This window comes from Phalangium opilio, unplaced genomic scaffold (genome assembly GCF_054372755.1).
Source record: "Phalangium opilio isolate 3A_F unplaced genomic scaffold, DU_Popi_V2 ptg000082l_1, whole genome shotgun sequence".
Lineage (NCBI taxonomy): Eukaryota > Metazoa > Arthropoda > Arachnida > Opiliones > Phalangiidae > Phalangium > Phalangium opilio.
The window spans coordinates 12,927,797-12,942,765 of record NW_028324189.1 but is presented as its reverse complement, the minus strand read 5'-3'; the positions used below and the strand labels follow the sequence as shown (position 1 = coordinate 12,942,765).

At 35.0% G+C, this 14,969-nt stretch overlaps 5 protein-coding genes across 8 annotated transcripts in view; 3 read left to right on the top strand and 2 right to left on the bottom strand.

Moving 5' to 3' along the window:
• Positions 1 to 347: 347 nt before the first annotated feature.
• Positions 348 to 2,310, bottom strand: LOC149651790 (single-strand DNA endonuclease ASTE1-like). The gene is made up of 2 exons (XM_089848850.1): positions 2,135 to 2,310; positions 348 to 2,057 (listed from the first exon to the last, which is right to left on the bottom strand). The coding sequence occupies exons 1-2, from the start codon at positions 2,308 to 2,310 to the stop codon at positions 416 to 418; spliced, it is 1,818 nt and encodes a 605-aa protein (XP_089704976.1). The 3' UTR covers positions 348 to 415.
• A 627-nt stretch (positions 2,311 to 2,937) lies between these two features.
• LOC149651789 (acyloxyacyl hydrolase-like) lies at positions 2,938 to 5,432 on the top strand. Its single transcript, XM_089848851.1, has 11 exons — positions 2,938 to 3,070; positions 3,143 to 3,302; positions 3,365 to 3,464; positions 3,532 to 3,597; positions 3,656 to 3,726; positions 3,793 to 3,853; positions 3,908 to 4,171; positions 4,226 to 4,600; positions 4,657 to 4,872; positions 4,928 to 5,101; positions 5,162 to 5,432. Exons 1-11 carry the CDS (start codon positions 2,938 to 2,940, stop codon positions 5,288 to 5,290), a joined length of 1,749 nt encoding a protein of 582 aa, XP_089704977.1. The 3' UTR covers positions 5,291 to 5,432.
• Positions 5,433 to 5,607: 175 nt separating this feature from the next.
• On the top strand, positions 5,608 to 7,296 carry Aprt (adenine phosphoribosyltransferase). The gene is made up of 4 exons (XM_089848846.1): positions 5,608 to 5,887; positions 5,947 to 6,184; positions 6,237 to 6,315; positions 6,921 to 7,296. The coding sequence occupies exons 1-4, from the start codon at positions 5,805 to 5,807 to the stop codon at positions 7,055 to 7,057; spliced, it is 537 nt and encodes a 178-aa protein (XP_089704972.1). The 5' UTR covers positions 5,608 to 5,804; the 3' UTR covers positions 7,058 to 7,296.
• Positions 7,297 to 7,308: 12 nt separating this feature from the next.
• Nedd8 (Nedd8 ubiquitin like modifier) lies at positions 7,309 to 8,305 on the bottom strand. Of its 2 annotated transcripts, none has more exons than XM_089848848.1 (3): positions 8,145 to 8,305; positions 7,638 to 7,768; positions 7,309 to 7,577 (listed from the first exon to the last, which is right to left on the bottom strand). In XM_089848848.1, the coding sequence occupies exons 1-3, from the start codon at positions 8,160 to 8,162 to the stop codon at positions 7,472 to 7,474; spliced, it is 255 nt and encodes an 84-aa protein (XP_089704974.1). In that variant the 5' UTR covers positions 8,163 to 8,305; the 3' UTR covers positions 7,309 to 7,471. The 2 variants fall into 2 exon arrangements, with proteins under 2 accessions (XP_089704974.1, XP_089704973.1); XM_089848847.1 differs by lacking the exon at positions 8,145 to 8,305 and adding an exon at positions 7,908 to 8,066.
• A 234-nt stretch (positions 8,306 to 8,539) lies between these two features.
• Mcr (macroglobulin complement-related) overlaps positions 8,540 to 14,969 on the top strand; it is a 220,592-nt gene continuing 214,162 nt past the window's right edge. For all 3 annotated transcript variants that reach the window (XM_089848834.1, XM_089848836.1, XM_089848833.1), the window contains exons 1-2: positions 8,540 to 8,701; positions 8,790 to 8,974. The gene's annotated coding sequence lies outside the window, so the exon portion shown is untranslated. The remainder of the gene's footprint in view (positions 8,702 to 8,789; positions 8,975 to 14,969) is intronic.

Sequence of the window (14,969 nt, the reverse complement as noted above, 5' to 3'; positions counted from 1 at the left end):
CCATCTGATTTCATCCGATAATAATCGCGATTCAATTGTAGTTTTAAGTTGATTATTTATCATAATTTAATTTGATAAAAGGGTTTTAAAATATGTTAAGTACCTTTAAACACTGCTTTAAAAGCTAATTTAAATAAAATTTAGCACGAAACGTTTTTTATTATTATTATTTTCACTGAAAGTGTCAGTCAAAACGTGAATACGCGCGAATTTTGAATCGTGCCACGTGCATAGGCCTATTTAGGATTTTTGTTCCTCATTCTGTGTAAGCTAGGGGCAATGTACCATACAGAGTAGGATACAATTCAAGTATGAGGGTAAAACAGTAATTAATTAAGTGAACTACATCGTGAATAAACCATTTTATAGCATTATTGAAAAGTTTACAATATAAATTGTTTTTAATTATAAATAATTACGAGGTAGTAATTTTTCTCATTAAGTTATAAAACAATTCTTCACGTTTAGACCCCAAAACCTTTCCCATAAACACCTTCTTCATTCTCCAGGTGTTTTCATGTCTCAAAAGTGTGGTCAAGTTATAAATTAAAGTCCCACTCAAACATCTTCCAATCGCCGGTAATTCCAATGGTTCCCCAAGTAACTGGTTAAGGTACATGACGTTTTTCCAGCAGCTCTGGTACTCGCTGTAACGATGTACGATATCCGCTTCGAAATGGTTACCCTCTCGTCGTACAATTGGTCTTTTATCCAAATAAAATTGTGCCGTGTCAGTGATCGGAGCTTCGTAACTCAAAATTAAGATGGATGCCAAAATAGCTTCGAATGTGTCTCGACACCGAATCAAAGATGAGCGAATCCAAACGTACTTTAAGAGAAGGACTGGCAACTTCAAGTATGATGGTGCATGAATGCCGATTAGAAAATCATACGGACATTTTAGAGCATCCAATAAGAATCGTAGCTTCTTGTCTTGGCTTTGTTTCATTAAATTCGTTATTGTAATCTTCGTTAATGCCGGATCTGTGGCTCGGTATTTTATCTTCGTTAATTGCGCTTCTTCTTGCCATTCAATATTACGATCAATTTCACGAATATTCTCGCTTTCTATCAATGGTGCTAATATATGGTACAATGCCATTCTAATTCGTAAGGAACATGCGTGGCTAGAATGACTAATAGGGTCATTAATCATTGGACATAAATAGAGGGATTGCCTAGTTATTGTGAACAATACCAAGGGTGCCAGTTGACGGTGACGAAACATCTTACTTAACCATGAAGGCATGGAAGTGAATGGTTCAGTTTCCTGAATATTTTCCTCGTTTTCTAAGTACGGTTTAATTCTTGACTCGTTTGATTCAAACCTTTTAAAGAATGAATTAATGATATTTAAAAAATTGATTCCTCTCCTAATCGGTGCGTTTTCTAGGATCTCATTTATGACTTCCTCTTTAGACATTGTGGATAATACGGTGTATAGGAGATCTAGATCATCCGGATCACCCGGATTGAATATTTCGATTACTTCCGGCGCAACTTCAGCTAAATTTTCATCATTTTGGGGTATTTCTTCCTCATCGTTATTGTCTCCAATATTGCGGAGAAAATGAGGTATGAGGTAACCAAATAGCTCTACGACAAGGAAAAGGGATAGCAAGGTATCTTCCGACGGATTGACCTCGAGCTTGTACCGGTCGTACTTGGAACACTTCAAGTACTTATTCTTCTCTTCGTTGATGACAAGTGTTGGAATGATATCGTCGAACCATATGAACCCTTTATCAATACCCAATAAGTAGAAGATGTTGTCACAGGCAATCACTGGGCACCGTAGATAATTGGCCAATGAGACCAAACCACCTACGGTGTCCTCAATGTAAATCTCGACTTCCAGTTCCCGAAGAACTTCTACGCACATGTCAAAAAACATGTGAGGCATTAGTTTGTGAGGTTTGCCAGTTTCGGAGATATACTTGGCGTATTTCAACCGATCTCCGCGTTTAGCCGGACATCCGTTTATACAGTAAACCACTATAGGTCGGACGCCGCAAATCTTCAACTTTTGAAAAAACATTTTCACGTGATCAGCGTAGCTATAAGTGTACATGAAATTATTTATAAATAAAATATAAATAACAATTATTCCGTGTTTCGTAGTAAATGGTCTTACTTCTGATAATCACCTCCATATTGCAATGATGTAAAGTTGATATTGGCCGAATAGAAGTACTTTTCCAATACATTATTAAACTCAATAACAACTGGGGTTTGTTGAAGTTTGTAAGGTTCACAAAGACGTGACCTTTCTTGGAATATAATGTCTCTAAGCCACAAATTATCAACCATCTTCAAGGTTCAAAAGCTTTTTGCGTAGTTGAATCAAATGTGTAATAGCGGTTAAGATGGAAACGTTTTATTATTTTAGATTTTTAGCATTTATACGACTGTTTAGAATACGATTCTAAAACTTTGGAGTTCTATCAAAGCTATGGTATAGTTAACATTGTTCATTTTGGTAATCTTATCATCTATTGATAAAGAAAAACTAATATACGCCTATTTGAACTTACATTTATTGAAGGTTAGGTTTAAAATTATTAAACATATTTAAAGTGAGGGAGAATGTCAAACATTGGTGACTTTAATGTATACTTATTTTTCAGAAATTGGAAATACATAGGCATATGAAAGATACAACTTGGACTTATCTCAATAAATTGCAATAACTTATAATTTGATATGATACTCGATCAATGGCTTGAATTAACAAAAAATATTTAAGCAAATCGTTTAAAAATGCTTATTACAACAAAAAACTATCAAATTTATGTAAATTATATTAACTAGCTTTAGCAAAAAATCTTTTGACTCACAGTAGGCATCAAAGGGTGTTCAGTAAAAAACCATGTTTTCCCCAATAAAATAGCCTATATATACTTAATTCTCCGTTTAATTAAGTTTAATCGTACCAACATGAAATCGACTCAGCTTGTACCGTGGTTAATATTCGGTATTGTTTTGATTTTAGTACCATGTTGTTTCGCCCAATCTTTCGCTAGGTCCGAACCTATTACGGGAGATGTAAACGGTGGTACTGGTTGTGGTGGTACGTAAGTTGTCAAATCATTGGGTAATTGCGTTAGGAGATAATTATAATTTAAGTTTCTTTACGGTACAGCTTGTACCGTCATTATCGCAGTCATCGAACAAGTAGCTGACGTCAACAATGTCAGTGTGGTTGATTTTGTGTCAAGGGAACTGTGCACGATGTTCTCTGGGCAGTACAACATGTTGTGTAGCTTTCTAGTTACTATTTGGGGTCCAGCTGTAGTCGAAAAGTAACCTGGGTCTGTCTTGATTAACATTTGGTTGAGATATTTATCAAATTTAATTACATTAGGCTAGTAAGAAATGAAACGCCTGATGTTATCTGCTACAGTCTTGGTATATGTCACGTAGATCCAGGTCATGATTACTGTAACCTGTTCCCACTACCACAAGTACGGTCGTTAATCAGTTCATTAAAACTTATTAATCTAATTGTTTAATTGTTGTTTCACAACTAAGGGAGGTATAGCGCAAGCTGTACAAAAATCCAGAGCGAATGCGAGAATTATGCCGACGTTTCCATGGGTATGTTTATTCGAAAGCTTACGGTTCTGACCTATTCACCTCTAAACTTTAATTCTAGACTATGACAGAATCAGTGGAAAATGTTTGCTATCTGCCAGGAGTCGGGTCAATTTGTGACATTTTTAAGACGTAAGACTTATTATATACCAAAGTATTTGAGTGTAAGAATTTCACCTTGACTTATTGTCGTTTCAGAACATTTGGTAACCATGTCCCAGCTGTGGATTTAGATCGCGATAGATTTAGCGTTGTTCAGGTATGTTTTCTGTTATTTGGGTTGGTTCGATTATTAAAGAGGTTTCAATTTTAGTCATTCCGTGGATCATTCTGGCGTGGTAAAGATTGTGATGACGTCAACGAGTTCATCTATCCAGGACGAAAGCCACTGTTCAATGATTATATCTTCGATTCAAATTGTAATGGAATCAGAGGAGCCAATCCTGTTACGGGAATACCCTACGAAAAGGAGTTATGCGATGGTACGGACCAATTCGGTTTCATCTACATTGGTGATTCGATCGGGGCTCATTTTCACATTCCTGAACAATGGTTGACCGCGTCTAGTATCACAACTGTAAGTCTAACTCTGGTTCTCTGACACAGCAGGAGTAATGTTTAATTATTTCAGGGCATCTTCCAAAACATGAGTTCAGTCATGTCCAACCAGTTCGATTGGCCACATTTGGCCTTTTCGACTGGTTATACTAATATTGATTGGCCAATCATGAGAGGAGGGTCTTCTACCTCATTGTACCAGAGATTGCGGGAACGAAACTTGTGCAACCATCGCGATTTCCAGAATGTTTGTTTCAACGGAGCAGAAACCAGTACCATGAAGCCGTTCTTATCCAGTATATCTCGACTCAAGAATCAAGACAAACCCGCTATAGTTTTCTACGCGCTTATGGGCAATGATGTCTGCAGACGGTTTATGAATCGCACCGATCAGTTGACAACCCCGGATGAGTACAGGGAAAACGTCGTTGAGTCTTTGACTTATTTGGTAAGATACAAACGAAAACCAAATTTTGGGGTGAACGTTAAACAGTTTCTTTTCAGAGCTCTATTCTGCCTAATGGAAGTCATATCGTTCTAATAGGCCTTGTGGACGGTAGTTTCATATTTCCAACAATGGCACACCGTCTTCATCCCATCGGTCAATTACGCGGTGACGTAACTTACGCCAACGTTTACGACTGGTTCAATTGCATGCGTATTGGACCTTGCTATGGATGGATGAACCGAGATGAAGCTTACAGAAACGCGACCACTGAGGTAGGTAATCTAATTCAAGAAGCCTGTGGTTATACTTAACTTGGACTTTTAACAGAGGTCCCACTTACTGAGTGAGACACTGAAAGGCATTGCGGAAACTATGAAGTTTGATGGGGTTGAACTTCATTATCTGGACAATCCTATGAAGGTAGTGTTGGAACGTTTTGAAGCCCTTGGATTCGAAAAGTGGCAAGCATTGGAACCCATCGACAGCATGCACCCAGTGCAAGTAAGTCACCATGGAGTGCACCAGTGGTTTATTTTTTTAACGTCGTACTTCTCTAAACAGGAAATTCAGCCTTTAATTTCTGACGTCATGTGGGAAGGAATTGAGACAAATTTCCCTCAAATTCTCGGAAATGTCAATCCTAACAATGAGCTGATTCAACAACTTTTTGGTCAACAAGAAGGTCACTAATCCGTAGATAAATTTTATGATAATATGACTAATCTTGGTTAATTGTTTTTGAAATGAATATTTTTTATATATCTTTAATTGTAATAATAATCTATATTTAATGTAATTGACCTTATATAAGCAATTTATAAAAATAAATCTTTATGTAGTATAAATTCTTTGCGTACTTTTGCTTTGTTATGTACTCTTGTCATCAACGTAAACGCTCCTTATACATATCTCAACACTGACAAGTCATACGTGTTCTTGCTTTAATTTAGCCTACATTTGCTTATCTCACTTGTCTGCAAGTAAAAAATATCCGATTCTGTAAAAGGAGGAGAGGTGAAGTGAACTGTCGTCTGATCATTCAACTGTCACATGGGCTTAGGCGACGGCGGCATATCTATCGCGTCACGTTTTCTTGACACCTGAGTCTTTTTTATTACTTTCCGGCAAAAATAGACCAAATTTAGACTTTGTTTATTGACAGATGCGACGGTAGTAAATTTATAATTACAATTAGAAAGCAGAAATGTCTTTTGATAACCGTATAAAAAACGTGAAGAACTGCATAGGATCATACCCTGATTTCCCTAAAGAGGGGATAACCTTCAAGTAACCAATTTTAACAAGATTATTGATTGATTGATAAATAAATGATTCGTTTATTTTAGGGATTTTTTTCCTGTATTGAGAAATGTTTCTGCGTTTGAGGACCTTATTAGTTTGATTTGCGAAACAATTCAAAGCAAAGTCGAAGATCTAGCCGGAGTAATTGGTTTAGAGTCTAGAGGCTTTCTTATAGGAACTCCCGTTGCTCTAAGACTTAAAGTGCCATTTATACCAATAAGAAAAAGCGGAAAACTACCTGGGAAAGTCAAACAACTCAGCTATGATTTGGAATATGGATCAGTAAGTGTTATATTCTGATTTATTTTTAAAGTTAATTAGGTATTGTCATTAGAGTTCAATTGAAATTCAAGAAGATTCAGTCATTGCTAATAAAAAATATGTGATTGTTGATGATTTATTAGCAACTGGAGGTTAGTTTTACAAAGTTTTTAACCTTTTCATTCGGTAAAATCAAATGTGGATGAGAGGGAAAGTATGACAATGGCTATAGAGCCTGTGTTAAAAAACAGGGACATCAATGTTTCGCCAATAACTATTTAGCCTACTAGTGGCTGATGGACTTGCAAACTCGCGACTGAAAGTAGTTCAGACATTTATGCTCCTTGGTTTAACCATAGCCCACTCGATCACGCGCATCACGACGCAAGCTGCTCACACTATAGCTAAATTACCGAGATTTATTTTAAACGTATCTAGTTTTATGCGCTCTTCTATTGCTTCGATAACCTTACTTAAATCCATATTATACCTTTTAAAACATTACCAGCTACTCTGTCCTGACTACAAACACAAATCGAGGAAGTTCTAGCATACACAATAGCAGACGACGGTAACCGCGTAACCGCGAATTTACACAAGACCTACTTTAAGGGAGTGAACAGGTCCAGTATAGCTACGCCAATAAAACGGTCAACTACGGCGAAACTCTGATGACCCGCGACTTTTGGCCATTTTCATACTTTCCCTCTCATCCACTTTTGGTAAAATTAATAATTAATACCTTTAATGTAATTAGGTACAATGGAGGCTGCCGTTAAGTTAGTCGAGAAATGTGAAGCTATCGTACCATTATGTGTCATAGTTATAGAACTACCCGATCTCCAGGGTAGAAAAAAGATAAAAGCTCCTATTCATTCCTTCGTTAGCTATTGAAGGTACTGCCAGTCTTGTCTCCGATAAATTTAACTATATCCTATTAATTTTTGGATACAATTGTATTCCAAATAAAACATAAAACTATGGAGCTTTTTCAAAAATTAAAATTAAAATTAACGAATGATCCTATAACATTTCAATTGCCATTATTTTGCCAATATTTTATAAAGAGAATCGTTATTTTTTAATTAACGTGTAAAGATGAAGAATTAAATAAAGAATTACAATAGATTCGATCGACACTTCACTTGTATTTGACGAAAAAATTTATTTTACAGCAATTTCAACTTATACAAAAAAACAAAATATTTATTTCTTTATTTCTTTTCACATTTTGGTGTTGGTTTCATTGCGTTAAACAATGTTAGGAGCAAACTCATAAAAGAAACACTAACAGCGAAGATAATAAAATTACACAAGAAGTCGGAGCGAGCGTGAACCACCTCTTAACGCAAGAACCAGATGGAGAACAGATCCACCAGTAACTTTGTAGTCTGCAGCCGTTTTGTCATCATTCCTGTGTAATTATAAAGGATTAGGTTACTCTTAAACATTAGAATATTATGGGTAACATTACATTTGTTTGCCACTAAAAATCAGCCGCTGTTGCGCAGGCGGGATTCCTTCTTTTTCTTCAACTCTTTCCTTTATTCTCTCAACCTTATCCGTTGGTTCGATATCAATTTCGATCTCCTTTCCGGTCAAAGTCTAGAAGGGATAACATAAAATTAGTTTAATCATTTTAATTAGTGTAATTAAATTACAGTTTCTAAGCCTTGGACCAACTATAGATTATTTGCTGTAAGACCCTACCAAGCTCGCTGAATGTAATCAATATATAACTTACTTTGACTTTAATCAGCATTTCAACTTAATTAAATTAATTAACTAGATAACTATAATTATAAACCAGCTTTAGCTGGTTAAAATACTAAGTTTTATTCACCCACGAACAATGACAAATCTCTGTAGCAGACAATATTACAGTCGTTTTGTTTTCAAAATTCCTCACCAGAAACCGCCACCATCCATATAACCTACTAAATTAACAGAATGGATAAATTTTATTAATATAATAACTTACTTTGACTTTAATCTGCATTTTAACTTTCTAAATCAAATGAATTCACTAGATAACTATAATTATACACCAGCTTTTGGAGGTTTAAATGCCGACTTCTATTCACCCACTAACAACGCCAAATTCTCTATAGCAGACGAGTTTAATTTAGTTTATAAAGGTCACCGCCAGATACCCCTACCATCTATACTTTCGAAAAACCGCAATCAATATAATTAAAGTTTCGAGAAATTTGCCAAGAAAAAAGGCCCAAGTTCTTATTAAGATTATAGATTTAATTTAGTTGAAAATCTTTACATCAACTCGAATGAAGTTAAAATGATTTAATTCGAAAAATTCAAACTAATGGCCGCAAGGTGACATCATTTCTCATCCGCCCTTTCAAAATAGCGTCGTCTGCTCGAAGCGCCAAAGTTTCGAAGAAAGTTACCGCGTCCTTTCGATTCGCGCAATTTTTTAGCCTCGGATTTGTTTGCGGGCCGGTTTTTTATCTTTAATAATCGTTTAATTGTGTTAATTAGTTAATATAAAGCAAAAAACACGTCAGATAATATAAAGTGGTAGGTATTTTAGTGTTTTTAGTTATAATTTCAACATTTGAAGAACGTTTTTAAATTTGGGCGTCGTTTAACTTTTTTTGGCCAACAGGTAAATTCAAACGGGAGGGAAGGCATAGGCCGGAGGGCGCACAACGAAACTGTGTTCGTCTCGCTCCCGTCTACCTGTGGCGGCGGTTTCCGCTGGTGTTTGTGTTATTTTTTATTCGGTTTTTGCGGGATTTATAACAAAAAACTATGGATTAACATCAATAACAACGAATCAAGGATTAACCCGTAAGTTAATTTTTATTTAAATATCATCACCGGACAAGATGACCTTGTAGTTAGTCTCGGCATAGCCCCCTGGATCACGCGACTCGCGGACGCAAGCTGCTCGCGCTATAGAAGCCCGCCCAAAGAATTATTTTCCTATGTTAAAGCGCGTATCGGGGATTTTGCTCGAAAAATCAAAGCCGTCAGCTTTTAACATGGTCGGCTATGGGGGGAACTAAGTTTTTTGGCCCTAATTTGGCAAATACTGGCTCAAATCTCTTGAAATTTTAATGAGAGGTGTAAAATAAGGTTTGTGATTTTTGTGCAAAGTTTCAAAAGATTACATCTTGTAGTTTTTTTGTAAAAAAATTAAAACTTGGCCGAAAATCAAAGCCGTCAGCTTTTAACATGGCCGTCTATGGAAGGAACACCATTTTTTCGCCCTAATTTGTCAAATACTGGCTCAAATTTCTTGAAATTTTAATGAGAGGTGTACTGAAGGATTTTTAATGGTCGGGCAAAGTTTTAAAGCTCTAAAACCAATAGTTTTTCCCTGAAATTCAATAAAGCTTTGTTTGTACATGAGCACAACCCAAGGTCTGTAAATGCGCAAAAAATTGCACAACCAGAAGAACTAGATTGCTTCCGGTGACCTTTGACACCTGTCGGCTTTTTTCAGAGCGTGTTTGGTCAAAAACCTATATGATAATCATTTCTTCCTAGATGCTATTGAAAAGATAGGAATTAACATACGGAATTCAGGTGCTTGCCAATGAACTGATGTGGCTCAGTTTAATTTTAAGAGGAAAATTCACAGCTGACACAAAGTTATTCTAACTGAAATTTCCCAACTATTTGAAGGGAAAACGAACCTATTTCTAAGATTTAAATGCTTTAACCATACAAATATAAGTATAGGGAACTTCTAACTGTGGATACTAATTAGCATTTCAGGAATTATAACAAATTGTATGTGCTTATGAATTTTTTATTATCACTAGAAAATTACAAATTCTCTCTGGAAGGATGGAGGATTGAAGGTGGAAGGAGAGTGGGAGGTAAAGTGAAAACCAGTTTTCTCACCAATATTTCGCGCCGAAACCTTACCGGGAAATTTAAAATGAATAATGGTTGTGCTCATGTAAAAACAAAGCTTTATTGAATTTCAGGGAAAAAACTATTGGTTTTAGAGCTTTCAAACTTCGCTCGGTCAATAATATTCCTTCAGTACACCTCGCATTAAAATTTCAAGAAATTTGAGTCAGTATTTTCAAAATTAGGGGCAAAAAATCAGGTTCCCCCATAGACGGCTAAGTTTTAATTTTTTTTTACAAACAAACTACTTAATATCATCTTTTGAAACTTTGCACAAAAATCAGAAGCCTTATTTTACACCTCTCATTAAAATTTCAAGAGATTTGAGCCAGTATTTGCCAAATTAGGGCCAAAAAACGGTGTTCCCCCCATAGCCGACCATGTTAAAAGCTGACGGCTTTGATTTTTGTCTAAGTTTTAATATTTTTTTACAAGAAAACTATACGATATAATCTTTTGAAATTTTGCACAAAAATCACAAACCTTATTTTACACATCCGATTAAAATTTCAAGAGATTTGAGCCATTATTTGCCAAATTAGGGCCAAAAAAGGGTGTTCCTCCCATAGAAGACCATGTTAAAAGCTGACGGCTTTGATTTTCGGCTTAAAATGCTTGATACGCGTTTTAAGGCCCATTGGGCGGGCTTCTATAGCGCGAGCAGCCTGCGTCCGCGAGTCGCGTGATCCAGGGGGCTATGGTCTCGGTAGACCTTTTGAATCCCTATCCCTATTGATCACGGCATCACTCGGTAAAAAAAGTTTTCCAATGTTTTAGGACTAGGCCTATTTCCGGAATGTTACTTTAGAGCAGCGTAGTAAGGTGGAGGGGGAGTTTTTTTTTTTGCGTTTTTGAAATGAAATAGCAAGAACAACGTGGTTTGGGCGTTGACTTTAGGGTGTCGCGCTAAAATGTGGCGGTTTTAGCGTCTGATTTAATTTAAGCTGAATCATAAGATGAAATGTAGTTACGTTACTCAGAACTTAATCATAATTTAGTTAGGTTACTTTACAGTACGACGTATTAATGTAGAGGCATTCAAATTAACTTTATTGAAATACAACTTTAGTCTTTTTAAACTTTTACTCTGACCTTTTATAAGAAAACCTTTTGACTTTGTTATTTATTTTTTTTTGTCGGACACAGTACAAAGATTATTTTGTGCCTTATTTTCATTCCTATACAATCCTTGAAAAAAATTTTGCAATTCGGAATAGTCAGCCATAATAAATCTTGTCCCTGACAAAGGAATTCTTTTCAGACTACAAAAAGTTAAAAGTTTAGATTCATAAGAGCCAATATCCAATTTTAAAGTTAGCGCGTTTTAAAATGTTGTAGTAGCGTTGTGGTTGGCGCAACGGCTAACCACGTGCTGGGGTCGATAGGTCATTTGGTAGTACATCAATATGGTAAAGATATAGGGTTTTATTACAAGACATCGTACCTTTAAAAGAAATGAAATACCGATGTGTAAAACAAGATTTATATTGAATTCTCCGGACTGTTTGCAATATTGGGAAGTGATGGGGTGCGTGAAGTATTTTTGTGAAAGACTTATAACGTCTCTTGAATAACTAAAAACCTTCTGAAATACAATGGATTCGCGATCCCTTTGGCTTTAACTGAGGAAGGGAGAACTTGAACTGAAGCGTCTTAGAAAGGAAATCACCCCCCATTCCCATTCCCATCCATTCTTTGTCAGAAACGTAATGATATTGCCGTGCATCGGATATACAAAACTACTTCAGAATACGATATAAACAATTCAAACTTAACCCCCTTCACTCCAATTTCTTTTGCTCTGAGCAACTCCGTCCGATCTCTCCAGTTTCAATTTTTTCGCTGCTTGGCAAACGAAACGATACATTGGAGAAATCTAGTTAAAAAGGGTATACGGTATCAATAGGAGGAATTTTCCAACGACTACTTTTATTCCTATTGAATTTAACATTACGTGTTACTCCGCCTCCCTTTACGCTATATTGCAAACTAATATGTAAAAAGAAGTATGTAATAATTCGGACTCCAACTATATATACATACATATATACATACATACACCATCGCATTTTCTCTAAAATCAATATAGCTCGGGCCATGCAGCAGGTCGCTTTCATGGAATTTCTCAAATTTCGATATTAGATTTTTGGATTCAATCTTTCTTTTTGTTATTTTAAAGCTTACGAGTGCGATATAGAATTTGGGATTTGTGAATTAAAAATTTGAAATTTATGTTCAATTCAAACGTCTGATAGATTGGACCCTGATAATTGTTTTTTTATTTATTATTTTTTTCTATTAATTTTTGAATTTATTTCAATTCTACTTAGATTATGTAAGAGATTTCTTATTCGGTTTTGTTATTAGACGCTAATTTAAGTGTAGGAAAATGTGGTCTGCTATAAAACTTAATATACGTATAGATGCAGGTAATTAATAGACAATTTTAGATCGTGTTAATGATCATACAGTATTTAGAAAAATTCCTCGTTTTAATTATACAGGGTGTTTGTGATAAGTCTGCCATGCAAATTAAAGGGGATGTTCTTTGGGAAATCCATTTAGCGTTTAAATATTTGGAAAGACGCGCTTGTGCATTTTTGTCCCACGTCAAGACAATCAAGGTTTGTGGGATGATTGCTGGGGATTTAGTGCCAAACAACTATAGAATTCCCCTAACGGTGCGATGCCCATTTGTAGTTTGATTAGCGGGAAAGCAAACTAAAAGGGTGAGCCTCTGACGAATGACGTTACATAACTAAAGCATTAAGAGTGTACAGTGTGTCATCCTTCTTCTATTATCCCCTTCTGATAGAAGTTATTCATTTTCGACTCAAAATCGATTTCCCAAAGAACAACCCCATTAATTTATGGCAGACTTATCAGAAACACCCTGTATACGTTTGGCGCGAAAAGAAATTGATGTTCTTTAACCTTGGCCCTGGTTCGTCTTAAATTTTTTTTTTAACAACTGGGACTTGTTTTTTAAGAACCGGTATTGGTGTAGACAATTCTAACACCATACGTTACTTACAGTCGTGCGCCATAGTCATTTACCTTCAAAAATTCTTGAAATAGTTTTCAAGTTTTCGTGGGTTATGATTTTTCTTTAGTCTTTAGTCTTATGTTAGATGAAAACTGCATTTGATCATAATAAATCAGTCTGTGTTTTGGTTGAATGTACAATTTGTCCAATCCAATCCAACGTATTACAATATTCTTAAATCAAGTCCCCTTATTTGAAATTTATAATTAAATTCCCCAATTTAAGATGCAGACGCTTTAAATCTTTTGTTTAATTAATTAATTAATAAACCAACCCTCCGTAATTATGTAGTTCATAGAAATATATATTAATTGAATTTTTAAGGTTTTAATTAGCTCGCTAATGAACCAAATATTGTAAAGTAAATTATTTGAAATTCTTTAGAATAAGAATTGGTAAATTCTTTTCTTATGAATATTCAATTTATGCATTTTAATTAATTTGTTTATATATTTAATTACTTAATTAAATTTAATTACTCTTTTGAAGTTGTATAATAATATTGCACCTTTAGATAAACAATAAAATAACCCCATATTTAAAGTCTATTCCATACATGCATTATAATAAAAACGTCTTGGTTTAGGCCGAAAAAAACAAACGATACGTGTGAGGTTTATCATTTGACTGAAGTTTCAGATATTGCAGTTGTTTTAGTTATTTTTATCCATTTAATCCTTAATCAATATTAAATTCAATCAACTGATTTTACTGTTAATCGATCCATTCCCTCTAAATTAATTGAAAAAATTACATATCTACGCTTTTTCAAGAACAATTACATTTTCCGAAAACATTTTATCATGAAATTAATTATTTTGAAGGGAGTACGTGTTGAGGTGTCAATATTGAATATTTGAAATATTCTACTGACTTTCTAAAAAGAACAGGTGAACTTTGACATAATTCGAAAGGAAAATTATTAAATTTAATTACTCTTTTGAAGTTGTATAATAATATTGCACCTTTAGATAAACAATAACTTAACCCCGTATTTAAAGTCTATTCCATACATGCATTTTATATAATTTAATAATAATAAGAAATATATCATTATGCAAATTACTTTGGTTGGGGTAAAACCCGTACTAGCTTTTAAGTCTGCACCGAAAATAGGTGACGGTAATTACTCTGACATTAATTACACTGAAAATTAAAACGGTAATTTGAAACAGAAGAGCTTTTAAGTTCGGTACACCGTACATGTCACACTTTCAAACAGGCTCTGTAAAACAGAGAGACGAATTTTTTTTTTAATTATTATGAAAATCTAAACTTTATCGCGTTTAATTAGGAGAAAAAGTTCATTAATTCCGACCCAAAGTATCGACCTCTAGAAAATCCCCAGGACCTAAAGCCATTGGCCAGGCGACACTTAGTAATATAGAACAAGCTGACGGCTGACGCTGCTTGAATTTAAAACCGAGGCTAATTTTATTATAAACTAACCTGTTACAAAATTGAAACCCAAATTTTCCATCGTCAAGCTAATTTACAAACTTTGAAAAACTATTTAGCCTATACCGTAAGTTTATAAGTGATATGTTTTCCATAAGTTTGGCACTACCTATATACTTCGTAATACTAGAGACTTACAGCTCGAGCTAGTTATAGAAGAACGACAAGAGAATTGAAGTACTAAACTCGGTGGTTAATTTTGGAGGACTTCCATCTAGTCCTATTTAGTCTGAACTTACTAAGCCTTTGACAGCGCCTCACCAGGCGTCGCTTTACGAGTATCTATGGCGTACGTTGTCACTTCATGACAAGCTCCAATTTGTAACCAAACTTATGGAACATTTCTTATGAACTTATGCCTATACTGTCGTTATGGTTTAATAGAAAATGTGTTTGATATTGGCCCAAATTTATTAG